General features: G+C 41.1%; 1 protein-coding gene across 12 annotated transcripts in view; it reads right to left on the bottom strand.

Moving 5' to 3' along the window:
* dst (dystonin) overlaps nt 1-17,061 on the bottom strand; it is a 624,072-nt gene that overhangs the window by 80,193 nt on the left and 526,818 nt on the right. For all 12 annotated transcript variants that reach the window (XM_060852081.1, XM_060852129.1, XM_060852093.1 and 9 more), the window contains 5 exons: nt 11,811-12,014; nt 7,670-7,901; nt 6,828-7,054; nt 5,355-5,477; nt 1,930-2,031 (listed from right to left, as the gene is read on the bottom strand). In XM_060852081.1, coding sequence (XP_060708064.1) covers nt 1,930-2,031; nt 5,355-5,477; nt 6,828-7,054; nt 7,670-7,901; nt 11,811-12,014 — 888 coding nt within the window. The remainder of the gene's footprint in view (nt 1-1,929; nt 2,032-5,354; nt 5,478-6,827; nt 7,055-7,669; nt 7,902-11,810; nt 12,015-17,061) is intronic.

The raw sequence follows: 17,061 nt of genomic DNA, 5'->3' as shown, positions 1-17,061 counted from the left end.
TAGGCCGGAGTGGGGTGGGGGCGGAGAGGTCAGGAAGAAAATTGCAGGTTAAGAGGGCGGTGCTGAGTTCAAGGGAATCGACTGAGACAAGGTGGGGGGAGGGGAAATGAGGAAACTGGAGAAATCGGAGTTCATCCCTTGTGGTTGGAGGGTTCCCAGGCGGAAGATGAGGCGCTCTTCCTCCAACCGTCATGTTGTTATGGTCTGGCGATGGAGGAGTCCAAGGACCTGCATGTCCTTGGTGGAGTGGAAGGGAGAGTTAAAGTTTTGAGCCACGGGGCGGTTGGGTTGGTTGGTCCGGACGTCCACTTCCTCAGTACTACCTGCCTGTCCACCGAACTTCGTATCATCTGCAAACTTCGCTAGAATGCCCCCAGTCCCTTCATCCAAATCATTAATATACAATGTGAATAGCTGTGGCCCCAACACTGAACCCTACGGGACACCGCTCGTCACTGGCTGCCATTCCGAAAAAGAACCTTTTATCCCAACTCTCTGCCTTCTGTAGACAGCCAATCCTCAATCCATCCCAGCAGCTCACCTCGAACACCATGGGCTCTCACCTTGCTCAGCAGCCTCCCATGTGGCACCTTATCAAAGGCCTTTTGAAAGTCTAGATAGACCACATCCACTGGGTTTCCCTGGTCTAACCTACTTGTCACCTCTTCAAAGAATTCCAACAGGTTTGTCAGGCATGACCTCCCCCTTACTAAATCCATGTTGACTTGTTCTAATCAGACTCTGCTCTTCTAAGAATTTAGAAACCTCATCCTTAATGATGGATTCTAGAATTTTACCAACAACCGAGGTTAGGCTAATTGGCCTATAATTTTCCATCTTATGTCTTGATCCTTTCTTGAACAAGGGGGTTACAGCAGCCATCTTCCAATCATCCGGGACCTTTCCTGACTCCAGTGACTCTTGAAAGATCTCAACCAATGCCTCTGCTATTTCCTCAGCCACCTCTCTCAGAACTCTAGAGTGTATCCCATCGGGGCCAGGAGATTTATCAATTTTAAGACTTTTTAACTTTTCTAGCACTATCTCTTTTGTAATGGCAACCATACTCAACTCAGCCTCCTGACTCCCTTTAATTGTTGGGATGTTACTCATGTCTTCCACTGTGAAAACTGACGCAAAGTACTTGTTAAGTTCTCCTGCTATTTCCTTATCTCCCATCACTAGGCTTCCTGCATCAGTTTGAAGTGGCCCAATGGCTACTTTTGCCTGTCGTTTGTTTCTTATGTACTGAAAGAAACTTTTACTATCATTTCTAATATTACTGGCTAGCCTACCTTCATATTTGATCCTCTCATTTCTTATTACACTCTTTGTTATCCTCTGTTTGTTTTTGTAGCCTTCCCAATCTTCTGATTTCCCACTGTTCTTGGCCACTTTATAGGATCTCTCTTTTTCTTTAATACATTTCCGGACTTCCTTTGTCAGCCATGGTTGTCTAATCTCTCTCCGGATAATCTTTCTTTTCTTGGGGATGAACCTCTGTATAGTGTCCTCAATTATACCTACAAACTCCTGCCATTTTTGCTCTACTGTCTTCCCGGTTAGCCTCTGCTTCCAGTCTATTTTTTTCAGTTCCTCTCTCATGCCCTCATAATTACCTTTATTTAACTGTAACACCATTCCATCCGATTTTGCCTTCTCTCTTTCAAACTCCAGACTGAACTCTACCATATTATGATCGCTACTTCCTAAGGGTTCCCTTACTTTAAGATCTTTTATAGAGTCTGGTTCATTGCAAAGCATTAGGTCCAGAATAGCCTGCTCCCTTGTGGGCTCCATGACAAGCTGTTCCAAAAAGCCATCCTGTAAGCAGTCTATGAATTCCCTTTCTTTGGATCCACTAGCAACATTATTTACCCAGTCCACCTGCATATTGACAAGCTGGATAACAACATCAAACCATTTTACCTGTAGTGCATCCTGGAACTGAACAGCCTCCTGCATTGCTTCATCCAGCCTGTCAATGCGATCTTTCCATGCCTTGTTCAGAATGTCCCAGGTACAATTCAGCTACAAATAGAAAACAGACAACATATTCAACCTTAGCATACTTTTAACCAAAAAGTCATAACTGCAAAAAACCTCCCAGGCACATTTTCCTCCCTGTATCCGACCCCATTTCACTATTCCTGACAATGTCAATTTTTGGCAAAAGTGAGGACTGCAGATGCTGGAAACCAGAGTTTAGATCAAAGTGGTGCTGGAAAAGCACAGCAGGTCAGGCAGCATCCGAGGAGCAGGAAAACTGATGTTTTGGACAAAAGCCCTTCATCAGGAATAGAGGCAGGAAGCCCCCAGGGTGGAGAGATAAATGGTGGGGGTGGGGCTGGGGAGAAGGTAGCTAAGAGTGTAATAGGTGAATGGGGGTGGGGATGAAGGTGATAGGTCAGAGGGGAGGGTGAAGCGGATAGGTGGGAAGGGAAACTGGAAGTTAGGCAGGTCATGAGGACAGTGCTGAGCTGGAAGGTTGGAACTGAGGTAAGGTGGGGGGAGGAGAAATGAGGAAACTAGTGAAGTCCACATTGATGCCTTGGGGTTGAAGTGTTCTGAGGCAGAAGATGAGGCATTCTTCCTCCAGGCGTTGAGTGATGAGGGAGCGGCGGTGAAAGAGGCCCAGGACTTGCATGCCCTCGGCAGAGTGGGAGGGTGAGTTAAAATGTTGGGTCAAAGGGTTGAGGGGTTGATTGGTGCAGGTGTCCCAGAGATGTTCCCTAAAGTGCTCTGCGAGGAGGCATCCAGTACCCCCAATGTACAGGAGACCGCATCGGGAGCAACGGATACAATAAATGACATTGGTGGATGTGCAGGTGAAACTTTGATGGATGTGGAAGGCTCTTTTTGCTGAGTAGAAAATGTTACCAGCTTGCATTCATTGCAGTGAATGTTAATTAACTAATCATACAGAGGGATGTTAGAGCTGAAACTGAGCTCGATGTGGAGGCAATAGCCTGGCAGCTGTGGTCAGTGGGTGCCAATGCCAATCAGAAATCGAAACCAAGCTGCTTTGCCTCTCCTGAGGATTACTGAGGGCGATTATACTGACCTCATGCTGAGATAGCCTGATTCAGCTCAACTCAAAGATTGTGTCTGGAAATCTACTTGCTTACACGACCTAATGGTGTAGTTATGCACTAAGTAACCAGTGGACCTAATCAGCTTGGGGGCTTTTTTACATCAATGTTTCGTCTGTGGCCAAGTCGGTAACACTTTTGCATGAAAGTCAGGAAGTTGCATCTTCAAGACCAACTTCAGAGACTTCAACACATAATCCAGGCTGACACTGCAGTCCAGTAGTGAGGGAGTGCTGCAAAGCTGATACGCCGTCTCTCATTGTGACATTAAAATGAGGTCCCCTCGGGGGATTTGGCAGGTAGTAATTATAAAGAGACAGGGAGTATGCTCTGTGTTCTGGCCAATATTTATCCTCTATCTGGTCACCAGAATATTATTGTCTGTGGAGACTTGCTATGCATAAACTGGCTTGCCATGTTTCCTCCATTCCAACAGTGACTGTTCTTCCAAACTACCACATTTGTTGTACAGCACTTTTGCTGGTCATGACAGATGATCTACAAAATGAAATAAAACTTCACAAATGTGTCATCAGTAATAGGTAAGCACTTCCACTTCCACCTGGCTAAACAAAGGGAAATTCAGCACCTCAGACTATTTCCAAAAGAGAGCCAGAATCAAAAAAACAGCCTGCCCCCTACAACAGGCTCATCATGGCCAAAATCTTATTGAGAATAACAGGGAATCAAGACTCTGGTAGAATGAGGAAAGAAAACAAATTAATATGTTGCTGTTGCTGCTTGGCAGGAGATTGGCTGTTGTTGTATGCCACATTTGTTTGTTGCGTACCATCCTCATTAGAAGCAAAATAAGTTAGTACTGGATAAATTACTGGGATTCAGTGGTGACAAGCTCCCTGGACCTGATAAGCTGCTTCCTAAGTTTTTAAAGGAAGAAGCTGCAGAAATTGCAGATGTATTGACTTTGATCTTCCATAAATACTTATATTCTAGATCTGTTACAAAGGATTGGAATGCAGCAATAACAATCTTGCTGTTTAAGACAGAAGGAAGAAAGAAAACAAGGAGCTACAGGAAAATTAGTCTAATATCAAACAGCAGGAGGCAAAATGCTTGAACTGATTATTAGGGACTTGGTAACAGAGAACCTGAAATTCATAATGGTCAAATATTCCACAAATAGACTGAACACATGACTGCAAATGGATGTTGGGACTATGCGGGGGTCCTGATGTCCAGACTGATGTGGGAATTGACTGGGATGTTTAAACTTCTGAGGAGTTGATATCTTGCTGTCAACACTCCACAAGTGTCTCAGATTCTGAACTAGAGTCAGAAGCTTGAGATAGTTCTAAAGTGTGTACCTGAATGGTCACCCAGGTTAGACAGATGAAAAAAAAGTGTAACGTGTTGCTAACTCTGCAATTGATTCATCCATCCTCAAAATACAATCAGACTACATCTTGCCCAGAACCAACTACCCCTTCACATCTGACTCAAGTACCCACTCATCTCCTTATACTCTTCCTCATTCACCCTACTTACCCACTAGCATTAATATTCGTTCTTTAAACTTAAAATTTGGCAGCTAGTCTTGCAAAAAGGACTCTCCTCACTTCACCACATTTCCTGGCTTGAGGGGATTGTCCTATGAGGAGAGATGGAGTAGACGAGCCCTATATTTCCCGGAGTTTAGAAAAGCAGGGAGAATCTAACTGAAGCATAAAATTCAACAGAAGCTCAGCAAAGTCTGGGAATTCCAGAACACAGGGTCATCATCATCTCAGAATAAAGATTAGGCACTTTGATCAGAGATAAAGAGAAATGTCTCCACTCAAATGTTGTGAATGTTTGGACTTCTCAGACAGCTGTGGATGCTCAGTCATTGTGTATATCCAAGGAGGTTCACAGATTTTTATTTTGTGCACTAAAATGAAGGGATAAAGGATAGGATAGTAAAGTAGCCATAATCTTGTTGAGTTGTGGAGCATGCTTTAATGGCCAAATGGTCTGTTCCTGCCCCAATTTCAAACGGGAATTTCTAATTTCTAACGGCTGTGAATTCCAAGTTGAGTGATGCTTTCATTCATCATTATTAAAAAAAAAGTGGCTGCTCAGTATTTCTCCACGTGAATGAACACAATCTCAAGAGATCAACTAACTTGCTGACAATGAGCCTTCACTCATCACATAGAATGTGAAGTTGCTCGTCACAATGCATCACAAAACATCTTAAGCATCCTCTTTCTGAGCTGTCTGGTTTCAACAGAAAATGGTTCTCCCAGACACATGCATGCACACCTCATCTATATTTTTCTTCACCACGGGTTTATCGGGCTCTCCACAGGCTGCAGTCAACTCGGCTCCAAGATTCTGAACTATCTCCAGTTCCTCCTGTAGCCCATCAACTTCTTCTTTGATTGTCTAGAAGAGAAAAATTAAATCAAATAAAATGTAAGAATCTACAGAAATGAGAACAATCTTAAAAAGTAAGCAGTGCTCCCTCTCAATTGAAAATTACTCTTCCCAAGACGCTCTACTTTCTCAAAACCTTGTCTCCTACACTTCATGAGAAACATTTTTCCAATCCCCTTTTAGATTACGGTTCCACAGCTGTCAGTAAACTTGAGGTCCCCTGCCCAGGTGTCAATACACATATGTACAGAAATGGATGAGTTGTGGAACTTAACTATTCATTCATGTGTCCTTGCAGAGTCCTCTCTCTCAAGTGTCGGGTATCTTCACATGATTAAAAATCAATTTAAATCTTTCAGGCTTAGTGTGATTCCAGGGGAATTTGAATGCACATTAAGATTATGATAATTGAGAAAGAAACAGAATTCTAACATTGCCGAACGGGGGAGTAAACCCTATCAATTCAATAATGTGAATCAATCAGATTGTCAGGCAGACTTTGGACTTGGTTGGAAAAACAGACGAGTGTTACAGCAAGTGGGAGTTATCACTCCCAATGACGACTCTTGCATCCACGCAACCTTCTCTCTTCCAGATCTACCATCGCCATTTTTAGCACATAGAGAGCTACAGTCCAAGAATAAAATAATATTTCACCCTACTACCTTCAATACCAAGTTTCTACTTCTTCAGATCAATGCACAAAGATATACCTTTGACAATCAACTGCTGAAGTATGCCACAGTATGATTTGTTTTAATTTAACTATAACTACAGCAAGAAGGCATCTACTTTAGCTTGACCAGGGATTGAACTCGTACTACTGGCATTAATCTGATCCATATACTCACTGTCTAGCCAATTGAACCTATGGTTCCCCCATTATGAAATCACATATTAGAACACAGACCGGTACAGCAGAGGAACAGACCCTTCAGCCTGTATTTTAAAATATTATAAAAATATAAAACAATTCCCTCAAGAAAGAATGGTATACACATTTACAGCTTACATAGTCACTTTAGGGTGTAAGTTTGCTTACTGAGCTGTAGGTTTGATATCCAGACGTTTCATTACCTGGCTAGGTAACATCATCAGTGACGACCTCCAAGTGAAGCAAAGCTGTTGTCTTCTGATTTCTATTTATATATTACCTAGCCAGGTAATGAAACGTCTGGATATCAAACCTACAGCTCAGCGAGCAAACCTACACCCTAAACCTCAACCTGAGCTACAAACCTTCACAAACCTTGCAATTACATAGTCACTATTTACGCATAGAACACCTAGGATATTTTCCCAATGGATGGTGCAAGAATCTACTGGAACAAAGGCCAGCTATACAGCAGGTTTCCTAACCTCCAGAGCCTCTTGCTGTTCTTTAACAACTGATGGGTCTATCCCAGGTTCCTCCAGTTCTCGGATTAAGTCCTGGGTGTCTTTAATGGTGACAATCAGAGCAGAATGATCGCACCAGAACTTTTCAGCCAGGTCCATCACATCAAGCAGCTTTGCTTCCCGTTCCTCTGCCCGCGCTTTAATGTCAGCCCAGTAGAAAACCATCTTGTCCAACTGGTCTTGAACAGCTGAAAGTACAAAAGTCTCATCAGAAAGAAGTTGCCCATTAGGCTTACGGGTGAGAAAGCATGGTTGAATGGTCATGTCATTGGATGGGTAGTTCAAAAGTTTTGACTAATAATTTACAAAATCCAATCTACAGAACCGCTATCAGTAAATTTGAATTAATTTTTAATAAATCTGGAAGTAAATATGTCATCAATTAACATGACCAGGTTGCGAAAATCTGACTAGCTCACACAATACCCTTGAGGCAGGAAGCAGGCTTTTCTTCCCCAGCCTGGCCTGCATGTGGCTGCAGTCACTCTCCAGTGTTAACTGCCCTCTGAAATAGTCTCACAGATTCCTCAGCTTTATTAAATATTGGGGGACAGACAATAACTGCTACCCTGCTAGGGTTCCCCAGCACCTCGGAATTACTTAAAAACGCTGGTTAGAAATGCTGGAGTCTTAATAATGGAAGGTGTTCTGTTGGACTTTGATTTGAGATTTCTATTTTAAAATAGATTTAGTAATAAAAGAGATATGCATAATTAGTCATTATATCTTACTAGCCAGTATTTAATGCATCCATTCAATGAATTATAAACAGACAAAAATCAAAGCGGTGATATCAAAACTACCTTTTGCACAGAAATCTTTGTCAGCTCCTTCAGAACGTCCAATCAGATCATCACCTCGCTGCTTCAGGGTTTCAAATGCTGGTTGCAACTTCTCGAGTTCCATGGTCACATTCTTGTTTTCGCTGATCTGCTCTCGAATTTTCTCCACCTCAGCAGAGATGGAAGGTGGTTGTTGCAATTTGACGGCAATGCGCTCCAGGGCTTCGAGCATGGGGCTAATCTTGTCATGGAACTACAAGAGGGTGAGAATATTATGGTCATTAATAGCACTCATCAGAGTATAGAGCCTGGAGTACAAAGAGATGTGTGGCCACATGCAGTCTCTCCTCACCAACTTCTTATCGATAGAGGTACATTCTCTTCAACACGTCTTGTCTTAATTTTTGCAATGTCTTTTATCAACTTCTAAAACTCCATACATGGAGAACCTCATGCATTCCCTTTCTCTGTTTGCCAGGTAATTTTATGAAAGCACAATAACCTTCGATAAGCTTATGCTGACTGGGTTTGGATTAACCCTTGTCTTCTGAAGAAATTATTAAATCTATCCCTATCACAGACTCTTGTGCCCACCATTTTCCTAGGTTCCTTGTCCTAAGAATGAACTAGGGCACTTAGGAGCCAGGAACTTGGAAAGTGTACTCTGGAATAGTGCCGGCCTCAATCAGTAAGGGGTTTAAGGACATTTCAATGGATCCCATTCTGGACACTGTAGCTACCTAGTGACCATAATATTTGCTTATTTGTAGCAGCTGAGGAAGTGCTTCATGTTACTCAGTGGCAATCACATTACTTTAATATCATATCCAAGTGGACATCCCACAGAGTACAGAGAAGGATACAGCACAGAAGGAGGCTATTCATCACCTCATGTTTGTGCTGGCTCTGGGACAGAGCTATCCCATCAGTACTAGTTCTATGCTCTTTTTCAAATAGCCTTGCAGTTTTTCTCTCCAAATCAGTAGCTATTGGCACAGATTCCCTGGTTAACATGTGAGCCCTGGGACTGAGTGGTAGCTCCTCCTGAATTTTCAGAGGTTGGCACAACCAGCCCAATATAGCTTTCTGCCAATTAACACCCAATGTACCTTTTCAGCAAAGGATTAGTGAGAAGCAAGCTTGTGAAAGTAAATTCAACATATCCAGTTACTTTAGGGGGTTACATTGGAAAAAATGCACCATAATAAATTACAAGTCAGAGAAGTAGCTGTAAGAGCGTGAGGGAGGGAAACAGATGGATGGGGCAGGGGGAATAGAGGGACAGACAGGGCAATGGTGAAGAGAGACAGATGGGGTTGGGGAGGATGAGAAGAGAGACAGACTGGGTAATGGCAGAGGAAGAGAAACAGACAGGATGGGGGAGGGTGGGGGGGAGAGAAAAAAACCAAAAATCAGGAAAAGGCTGGGCTGGGGACATAAGTGGACAGGCAAAGTGCAGGATTACAACCCAAGTTTCATCACTTGCATCATAAGTGAAGAAAAGTTTATCAGTAACCTAAGAAACATTAGAACTAATGCCTTATGACGCACAACTAGGAAAAACAGAATTCCAAATTAAGAAAACCTTTGGTGTTCAGGCATTTAGCATAGCAAGTTCCAGAAGCATCTCTCCTTCGGGAGAAATTAAGATAGCTGGAAAGTGTAGGAACAATTCACACTGGGCATGAGTATGTAAGCCGCAATGCACATGAGCATTTTCCACTGGTTATCCAATACTTTTCACCACAGTCAGACAGACAAGCAGCTTCATGTTAAACTTACCAGTTAGTAGATTAGTAGAAGGTAAGTCAGAAAGCTCTTTTTCAAACTGTGGCATTTTTAACGGATGCATAGACCATATTGACAGCTAATGATCAATGTGAACCACTAATTACAATGTAATTATTTTTAAATAAAACAATTAAATAAATTACAAGTAACAAGATTAAAACCAATAAAGGCACGGGAGGAAGCACACACACAATAACAAATGTTTAAGCTCACCTCCAAAACCTTGATGATCATTTTACGCCACAACACAATGTTTGGGAAAGTTAAAAGTTTTATTGATGATATGGAAGCAGAAAGGTGACAGTTGAAACGAGAGACAAAAAGAAAATAAAAGTTAATTTCAGAAATTTGTAGTTTAAAAAATATGGAAGATAACCAGATGAAAAGTATGAATGGGTAAGTGGGTAAGTTGCTGGAGATGATTCTGAGAGACGGGATTTACATGCATTTGGAGAAACAAGGGCTGATTAGGGATAGTCTGTATGGTTTTGTGCATGGGAAATAGTGATTACAAACTTGATTGAGTTTTTTGAGGATAGATGAAGTCAGAGTGGTAGACAATGTCTACAAGGGCTTTGGTAAAGCCTTTGACAAGGTTCCACATGGTAGTCTAAAGTTAGATCACATGGGTTTCAAGATGATCTTGCCAACTGAATACAAAATTAGCTTGATGGTAGGAGACAGAGGGTGATGGTGAAGGGTTGTTTTTCGGATTGGAGGCTTGTGACCAATGGTGTTCCACAAGGATCGGAACTGAGCCCACTTCTGTTTGTCATTTATATGTACAATTTGGGTGAGAATTTAGGATGAATGGTTAGTAAGTTTGCAGATGACACCAAAATTAGGGCATAGTGGACAGTGAAGAAAGTTATCTAAAATTACAAAGCCTTCTTCATCAATTGGGTGAATAGGCTGAGGAGTGGCAGATATAGAGGCAGATAACTTGAATAGATCACAGAATCCCTACAGTGTGGAAACAGGCTGGAATTGAACCCAAGTCCCTGGTGCTGTGAGGCACAGTGCTAACCACTGAGCCACTGTGCTGCCCACGGATAAATGCAAGGTATTGCATTTTGATAAAACAAACAAGGGCAGGACTTATACAATTAAGGGTATGGCCCAGGGTAGTGCTGTAGAACAAAGAGAGGGTGAAGATACATAATTCTCTGAAGTTTGCATTGCAGGTAGACAGGGTGGTTAAGAAGGGGTTTAGCATGCTTGCCTTCATTCCTCAGGTCACTGAGTATAGGAGTTGGGACATTATGTTGAGGATTGTGCAGGATGTTGGTCAGGTCTAATCTGAAGTAGTGTGTGCAGTTCTGTTTGCCCTGCTACAAGAAGGATATTATTAAATTCGAAAAGGTTCAAAATCAATTTACCAGAATGTTACTGGGAATGGACGGGTGACCTTACAGACATTTATAATATCATGACGGGCATAGATAAGGTGAGTAGCAATGGTCTAGTGGGCAGCACAGTAGACCAGCAGTTCGCACTGCTGTCGCACAGCACAGGGAGCTGGCTTCAATTCCAGCCTTGGGCGACTGTCTGTGTGGAGTTTGTAAATTGTCCCTGTGTCTGCATGGGTTTCCTCTGGGTGCTCTGGTTTCCTCCCACAGTCCAAAGATGTGCAGGTCAGGGGAACTGGCCATGATAAATTGCCCACAGTGTCCATGGATGTGCAGATTAGGTGCATTAGTCCAGAAAAATGTAAAACAATAGGATAGGGGAATGGGTCTAGGTGGGATACTCTTCGGAGGGTCAGTGTGAACTTGTTGGGCCAAATGGCCTGTTTCCACACTGTAGGGATTCTATTCCCAAGGGGTGTGGTTGGAGTTGGGGTTCAAAACCAGGGGGCATATTTTTCAGGTGAGAGGAAGAACTTTTAAGAAAGAACATGTGGGGCAACGTTTTACACAGAGTGGTTCATGTGTAGAATGATACGCCAGAGGAAATGGTGGATGCAGGTTAAATTACAACATTTAAAAGACATTTGGATAAGTAATGAATAGGAAAGGTTTGGAGAGGTATGACCCAAACGCAGGCAAATGGGACAAGTTTAATTTGGGAACGTGGTTGGCATGGGCTAGTTGGACCGAAGGGTCTGTTTCTATGCTCTCTGACTCTTTGTCTCTCTGAATGACATTAGCTACTTAAAACACACTAGGCAAGAAGGTCATAGGTAACAGAACAGATTGCATCAACACTTGCAGTGGATTTCATGTCATGTAGTATCACAAACTCCTTTTCGAACAGTTTGATTTTATAAATACCAATTTAAGTTCTACCACTTTCCATTTTAGTTTAACAGAAAGCTGTCATGTGGAAAATAATAGCAACTGGGTGAGTTTAATGGTTATGCAGTTCATACCTGAGTGGATTGAGAAATGGCTTCATCCAGTGAAGTGGCTCTTCGTTTAACGTCCTCTTTGATCTTACTGTAAAGTGCATCAGCTGCTGTGTACTTCTGCTGAATGCCCAAACCTTCCCGAGGGCTTAACTCCAGTAATTGAGGTCCAGTTTTATTCATCTTATCTATGTGAGGCTTGTGTTCTGCTATCAGCTCCCGCAGTTGCTGAAATAGAATAAAGCATCTGTCAATATTTAAAACAAGCACATTCCCATTAAAGTTGCCTTATCCTGTTAATACTTGTCACAATTTCAAATATGTAGTGAGTGGATAACAGTACCTTTCCATGTAGAGATGCAAGAATAAACTGGACTTTAATATTTACAATGACAGAAACATGTCATATAAGACAAGAGATCGGTTTTGTTGGGAAATTGGAAGCTCAGTGGCAGTATTTTACACACATTATGTTTCCAGAGTTCGTTTATGTCCTTAACATCTACATTACTTGCACCAAACTAATTAAGGTACAGTGCATAACCAGGCAAAAATGACGACTGCAGATGCTGGAGATCAGAGCAAGATTAGAGTGGTGCTGGAAAAGCACAGTAGGTCAGGCAGCATCTGAGGAGCAGGAAATGTCAATTTTCCTGCTCCTCGGATGCTGCCTGACCTGCCGTGCTTTTCCAGCACCACTCTAATAGTGCATAACCAGGCCATTCAGCCTAACTGGACTCTATGCTCCACATAAGCTCCTCCCTATTCTCTTCAAGACACCCTGTCAACACATCCTTCTCTTTTCTCCTTTACATGCTTATCCAAACATCTCTTTAATATAGCCAAGGTGCACCAATTTCTTGTGGGAGTGAGTTCCACATTTTACAGCACTCTTGGATAAACAAGCTGCTTTTGAATTTCCGACTGGATCTATTCGTGATTATCATATATTAATGTACACAAATTCCTGTCTCCCTCACAACTGGAAGTATCTTAAAACCATAAGGGTACGCAAAATAGGAGCAGAAGTAGACCATAAGCCTCCTTCAGACTATGATTTGCAGATGCTGGTGTTGGACTGGGGTGTACAAAGTTCAAAATCACACAACAACAGGTTATAGTCCAACAGGTTTAATTGGAGGCACACTAGCTTTCGGAGCGCTGCTCCTTCATCAGGTGGTTGTGGAGGACACAATTGTAAGGCTATAAATTCTGTGCCTTTATTTATAGCCATAGCTGTATCTCAATTTAAATTGCACTTTGCCACAGATCCACATCTCCTTTGATTTTTCTGAGTCCGAAAATCCCTACTTAATAAGGGAGTATCCACATCCCTTTAAGATACGGAATTCCAAAAACTGATAACACTCTGAGTGAAGGTACTGTTCCTCATCTCAGTCCTAAGTGACAGATCTCCTATCTGGAGTCCATGTCTGTGATCTATACTAACAATTTTTGAGATTTGTAGCTCAGATTAATGATGAGTATGTATGTTAGCTCACTGAGCTTGATCTATCCTCTCCAACTAGGGGAAACAGAATGACTGTGTTGATTAAGCACTAACTCACTGCTTATCCGTCATGGGGGTAAATCTCATCTTCACCAGTGCTGCGATGATAGCGTGCAGTGAATTGGCAATTAGTTTTTTATTGTGTTCAATCACTTTTTTCACCGAAATTCACAATATGGTAGTTGAAACTGTTTTTGTGGACTACATCCTGGTTTGGATTTAAAAGCGCTGCCTAAATTTTTCAAGTCAGTGGAAAATAAAGACGAATGGAAAATCAGTGTTTGCATAATGATTGTTTCATTCTCTGCATATTTCAAAGAGATCAATCTTTTTCCTCTGAAGACCAAACAGTGTAAGTCCATTCCACCCAATCTCTAGATATCTACCCTATCATAGATAACCCCTTAATCTTCTGCTAACAAAATAAAACAAGCTTTCCTGATGGTTATAATCACTCAGTTCTAACACCATTACTGTGAATTTGATGTGTACCTAACTATGAAGTTCAATGTGGACGATTCTTCCATATCTAGATACCCCTTCTCTGATTATATAATGGGGATCACTTAACAATGTAAAAATATTTCTATCAAAAATTAAAAAGAAATATTGCTCAGTTTACGAGAAGCTTGCTGTAAACTCAAGTTCTAATTAACCTACTTTCTGCACGAATGTTTAACAATTGATTGCCTGGACCAATAATAGACACTTAACTACTGTCAAACAAAAAACTTGAAAACTGCACAGATGAAGTACCCTCAAAAAAATCTCAAATCTTCACTTCCAACACGTTAATGACCACGAAAAATTGCTTTCTTACAGTACCTTTCATGACCAACAGATGTTCATAAGCATTTTATAGTATATGAACTACTTCTTAAGTGTTGTCATGTGGGAACATCACCCAATCTGCACTCACAAAAGTTCCACAATAGCAAGGTGATATTAACCAGATAATCCTGATTTTGGTGATTTTGAAGGAATACATATTGTGCAGGACCAGAGTGAGCTCCCTATATTTTTAAAAAATATTATAGGGCCATTTACATCCATCTAAGAAGGCAATGTACAGAACTCTGTTAACAATCCCAAATAAATAGTAGATTTAGATTTGTGCTTAAGCCCTTGAATGGGATGTGAACCACAACCTTGTGACCCTAAAGGCAAGTGTGCTACCAACTGCACTACAGCTGACTCCAACCAGCAGATAAATGATTTTAATTTCACATCTGTGTGTCAGTTTCAATTATACTATGATGGAAAAATTCATTGAAAATCAAGTTTAATAAGAGAAGCAGCAGGAAAACAGTGAAAGGAACATAGGGCAGTGGCACAGGTTGCTTTTCCAACAAGCTGATGTAGGCATGTGTTCTTAAACGATCTGATTCGTTAGCAGCAAGAGTTATGAAAAACAGCCGATTTCTTGAACTTGCATTGAAATTAGAAAGGGATGTGTTCAGTCTGGGAGCTGACCAACAAATTGGGAAACAAAAAAAAGAAGGATATGAGGAATGGGAAAAGGACAAGTGACCTGAAGTGAGGTCTTCGGTTTTGTGTGCCACTACAACCACTAATTCTAATTTGCTCAACATGGTAGAGAGCTTTTTTTATGCATGCGCATAAAACTGGAACACAAACTCTTCTGTAAAAACACGATGCCACAATTCCAAAATTCAAATCATAAAAGCAGTATTTAGAAAGAGGAATTTGGCACATCATTATCATTCAATTTGTGCATTCAAGAATTTTGATGATCAAACTAATTCCACATATGCGACTTTGATGACCTCTGAACTCACTGGTGTAAATGTTCTCGGGAGCCAATGAAAACAATCATAGCCTGGCAGTGATCCAGTTTATGAGCCATTTGAAATTGAAAAAAAGAAATTAAAATAAACAAGCCCTTTGAAGATGACATTATGGGCGAAGGCTTTACTTTTGGTCTAAAATCTGAAATAGTCTGTAACTCGCACTGAAAGAAGAGTTATCTAATTAAGCTGAATAGGAGAAAAGTAGTATTTGTGAAGAAAAGAAAATGTATTCATTGATACACAAATCATTCACCTGCTTCAGAAGATATGACTGTCCATAAACTGATTCTTCCAAGAAAATGTACATTATCAACTTATATCAACTTGGTTGATTTGTTCCATGAAGAACAGTGGCATCAGAACATGTGTATAATACACCATGGTTTCAGCAAGAGGGTGTGTGCAATACATTCACTTGAGGACCACACAAGTAATTGGAGCTTTTGCAATCTGTTTTTGGGGGCTTCTCCAAATTATTTCTCTCATGTTCAAGTAACCCAGGTCCCAAAGGCAAACCACCACCTTCCATGAACTGGTGAGACACTCGGCCAAAGGAAAAGAGTTAAATACAGAAAGCTGCCACCTCTGTTTCTTTGGATTTAAATTTGTTTTATGTGCAGATATGAGAGTTCAGAAAAAAGATACTTCTTCAAAAGCAAGTAACCACTTGTATTCCATCACTTACACTTCTTCATAATGGTATAAAAATCTTAGCCACAGACTGCCATTTGCACATCCCAGTCAAAACCATAACAAACTAAAATGTCCATTCATATACTGACAGAAAGATGAACTACTTTCTTGTGTTTGAGAAGCATTTTACTGAAACAATAAACAGTAAGCTTCAAAGACACCATGAGCTGCAGGGATGAGGACAACTGTTGTCTTCACTCCAACTATCTTAATTTGTCAATATTTAATAGTAATGTACATCAATTGTGGCTGGCAGCTGAGCGAGCTCAGTGAATGTTAACAATGCGATAGGGAAATCAACACAATGCCAGGTCTGGATTCTTTTTGATCAACAGATCTGCAGCCAATTTTGCAGCAGGCAGTTGTCAAGGTCATTGGACAACAGGATCATTTTTAGTAAACTTGCTTTGAAGCTAAGAAGGGCAGTTTATAAAACAAAGTCATAGACTGAAATCAAAAATACCTCCTCTAAATTAAACTTTGGTGAATCCTAGACATCATCCTTTTACATAGATGTCAAGGCATGAGACAGAGTGAAGAGGAAATCTGAAATGGGACTAGGGATGCAGGAATTTCACACACTGGTGATGCAGCAATTATTATCCTTAGAGAAAAGGTTAAGGGATGATTTAACAAATGCGTTCAAAATTGAGGTGATCTGATGACATGAATTGGGATAAACTGTTGTCATTAGCGGGAGGTTCAATGAATAGTGGTCAAATTTATTGAGACTGGCACAAGAACCTCGGTGAGAGTTTGGGATGAGGAGAGCTACTTTAACACAGAATGGTTAAGATCTAGAGTGCACTGCCTGAAAAGAAGATCACTTGTTACTTTCAAAAAAAGAAACTGGACAAATCCTTGAAAAAGGGGGAAACAAAAATCGCCTGGCATTGGGAAGAAAGTGAGATAGTTGGGTTGACTAGATAGCTCTTTCAAAGTGCTGGTAAAAGCATGCTTGCATGAATTGCCTTCTTCTGTGCGATATAGCCATTGGTAAATTGTTCACAGCTTTTGATGGATTCCAGATAGAAAGATCTCTTGACAGTTGTGGAAAGCAGTTCACAGCTCATCACAGAGGCTGCAAATTTTACCGCAATGAAGAAAGGGAGTTACTTTAAAACAAGGACGATTAAGACAAGAGTTGGGAAAGGATAAAGAGCAAATGAATCAGCTTTTTCTTTGAGCTTAAGAAGTACATTTAATAGTAACTGGAGTTCCTGTTGGAACTCTCACACACTTTTCCACAGGCCTCTTTACA

Source organism: Hemiscyllium ocellatum, chromosome 3 (assembly GCF_020745735.1).
Source record: "Hemiscyllium ocellatum isolate sHemOce1 chromosome 3, sHemOce1.pat.X.cur, whole genome shotgun sequence".
Lineage (NCBI taxonomy): Eukaryota > Metazoa > Chordata > Chondrichthyes > Orectolobiformes > Hemiscylliidae > Hemiscyllium > Hemiscyllium ocellatum.
Note: the sequence above shows the minus strand (reverse complement) of the source record. Positions and strands in the feature narration are given on the sequence as shown.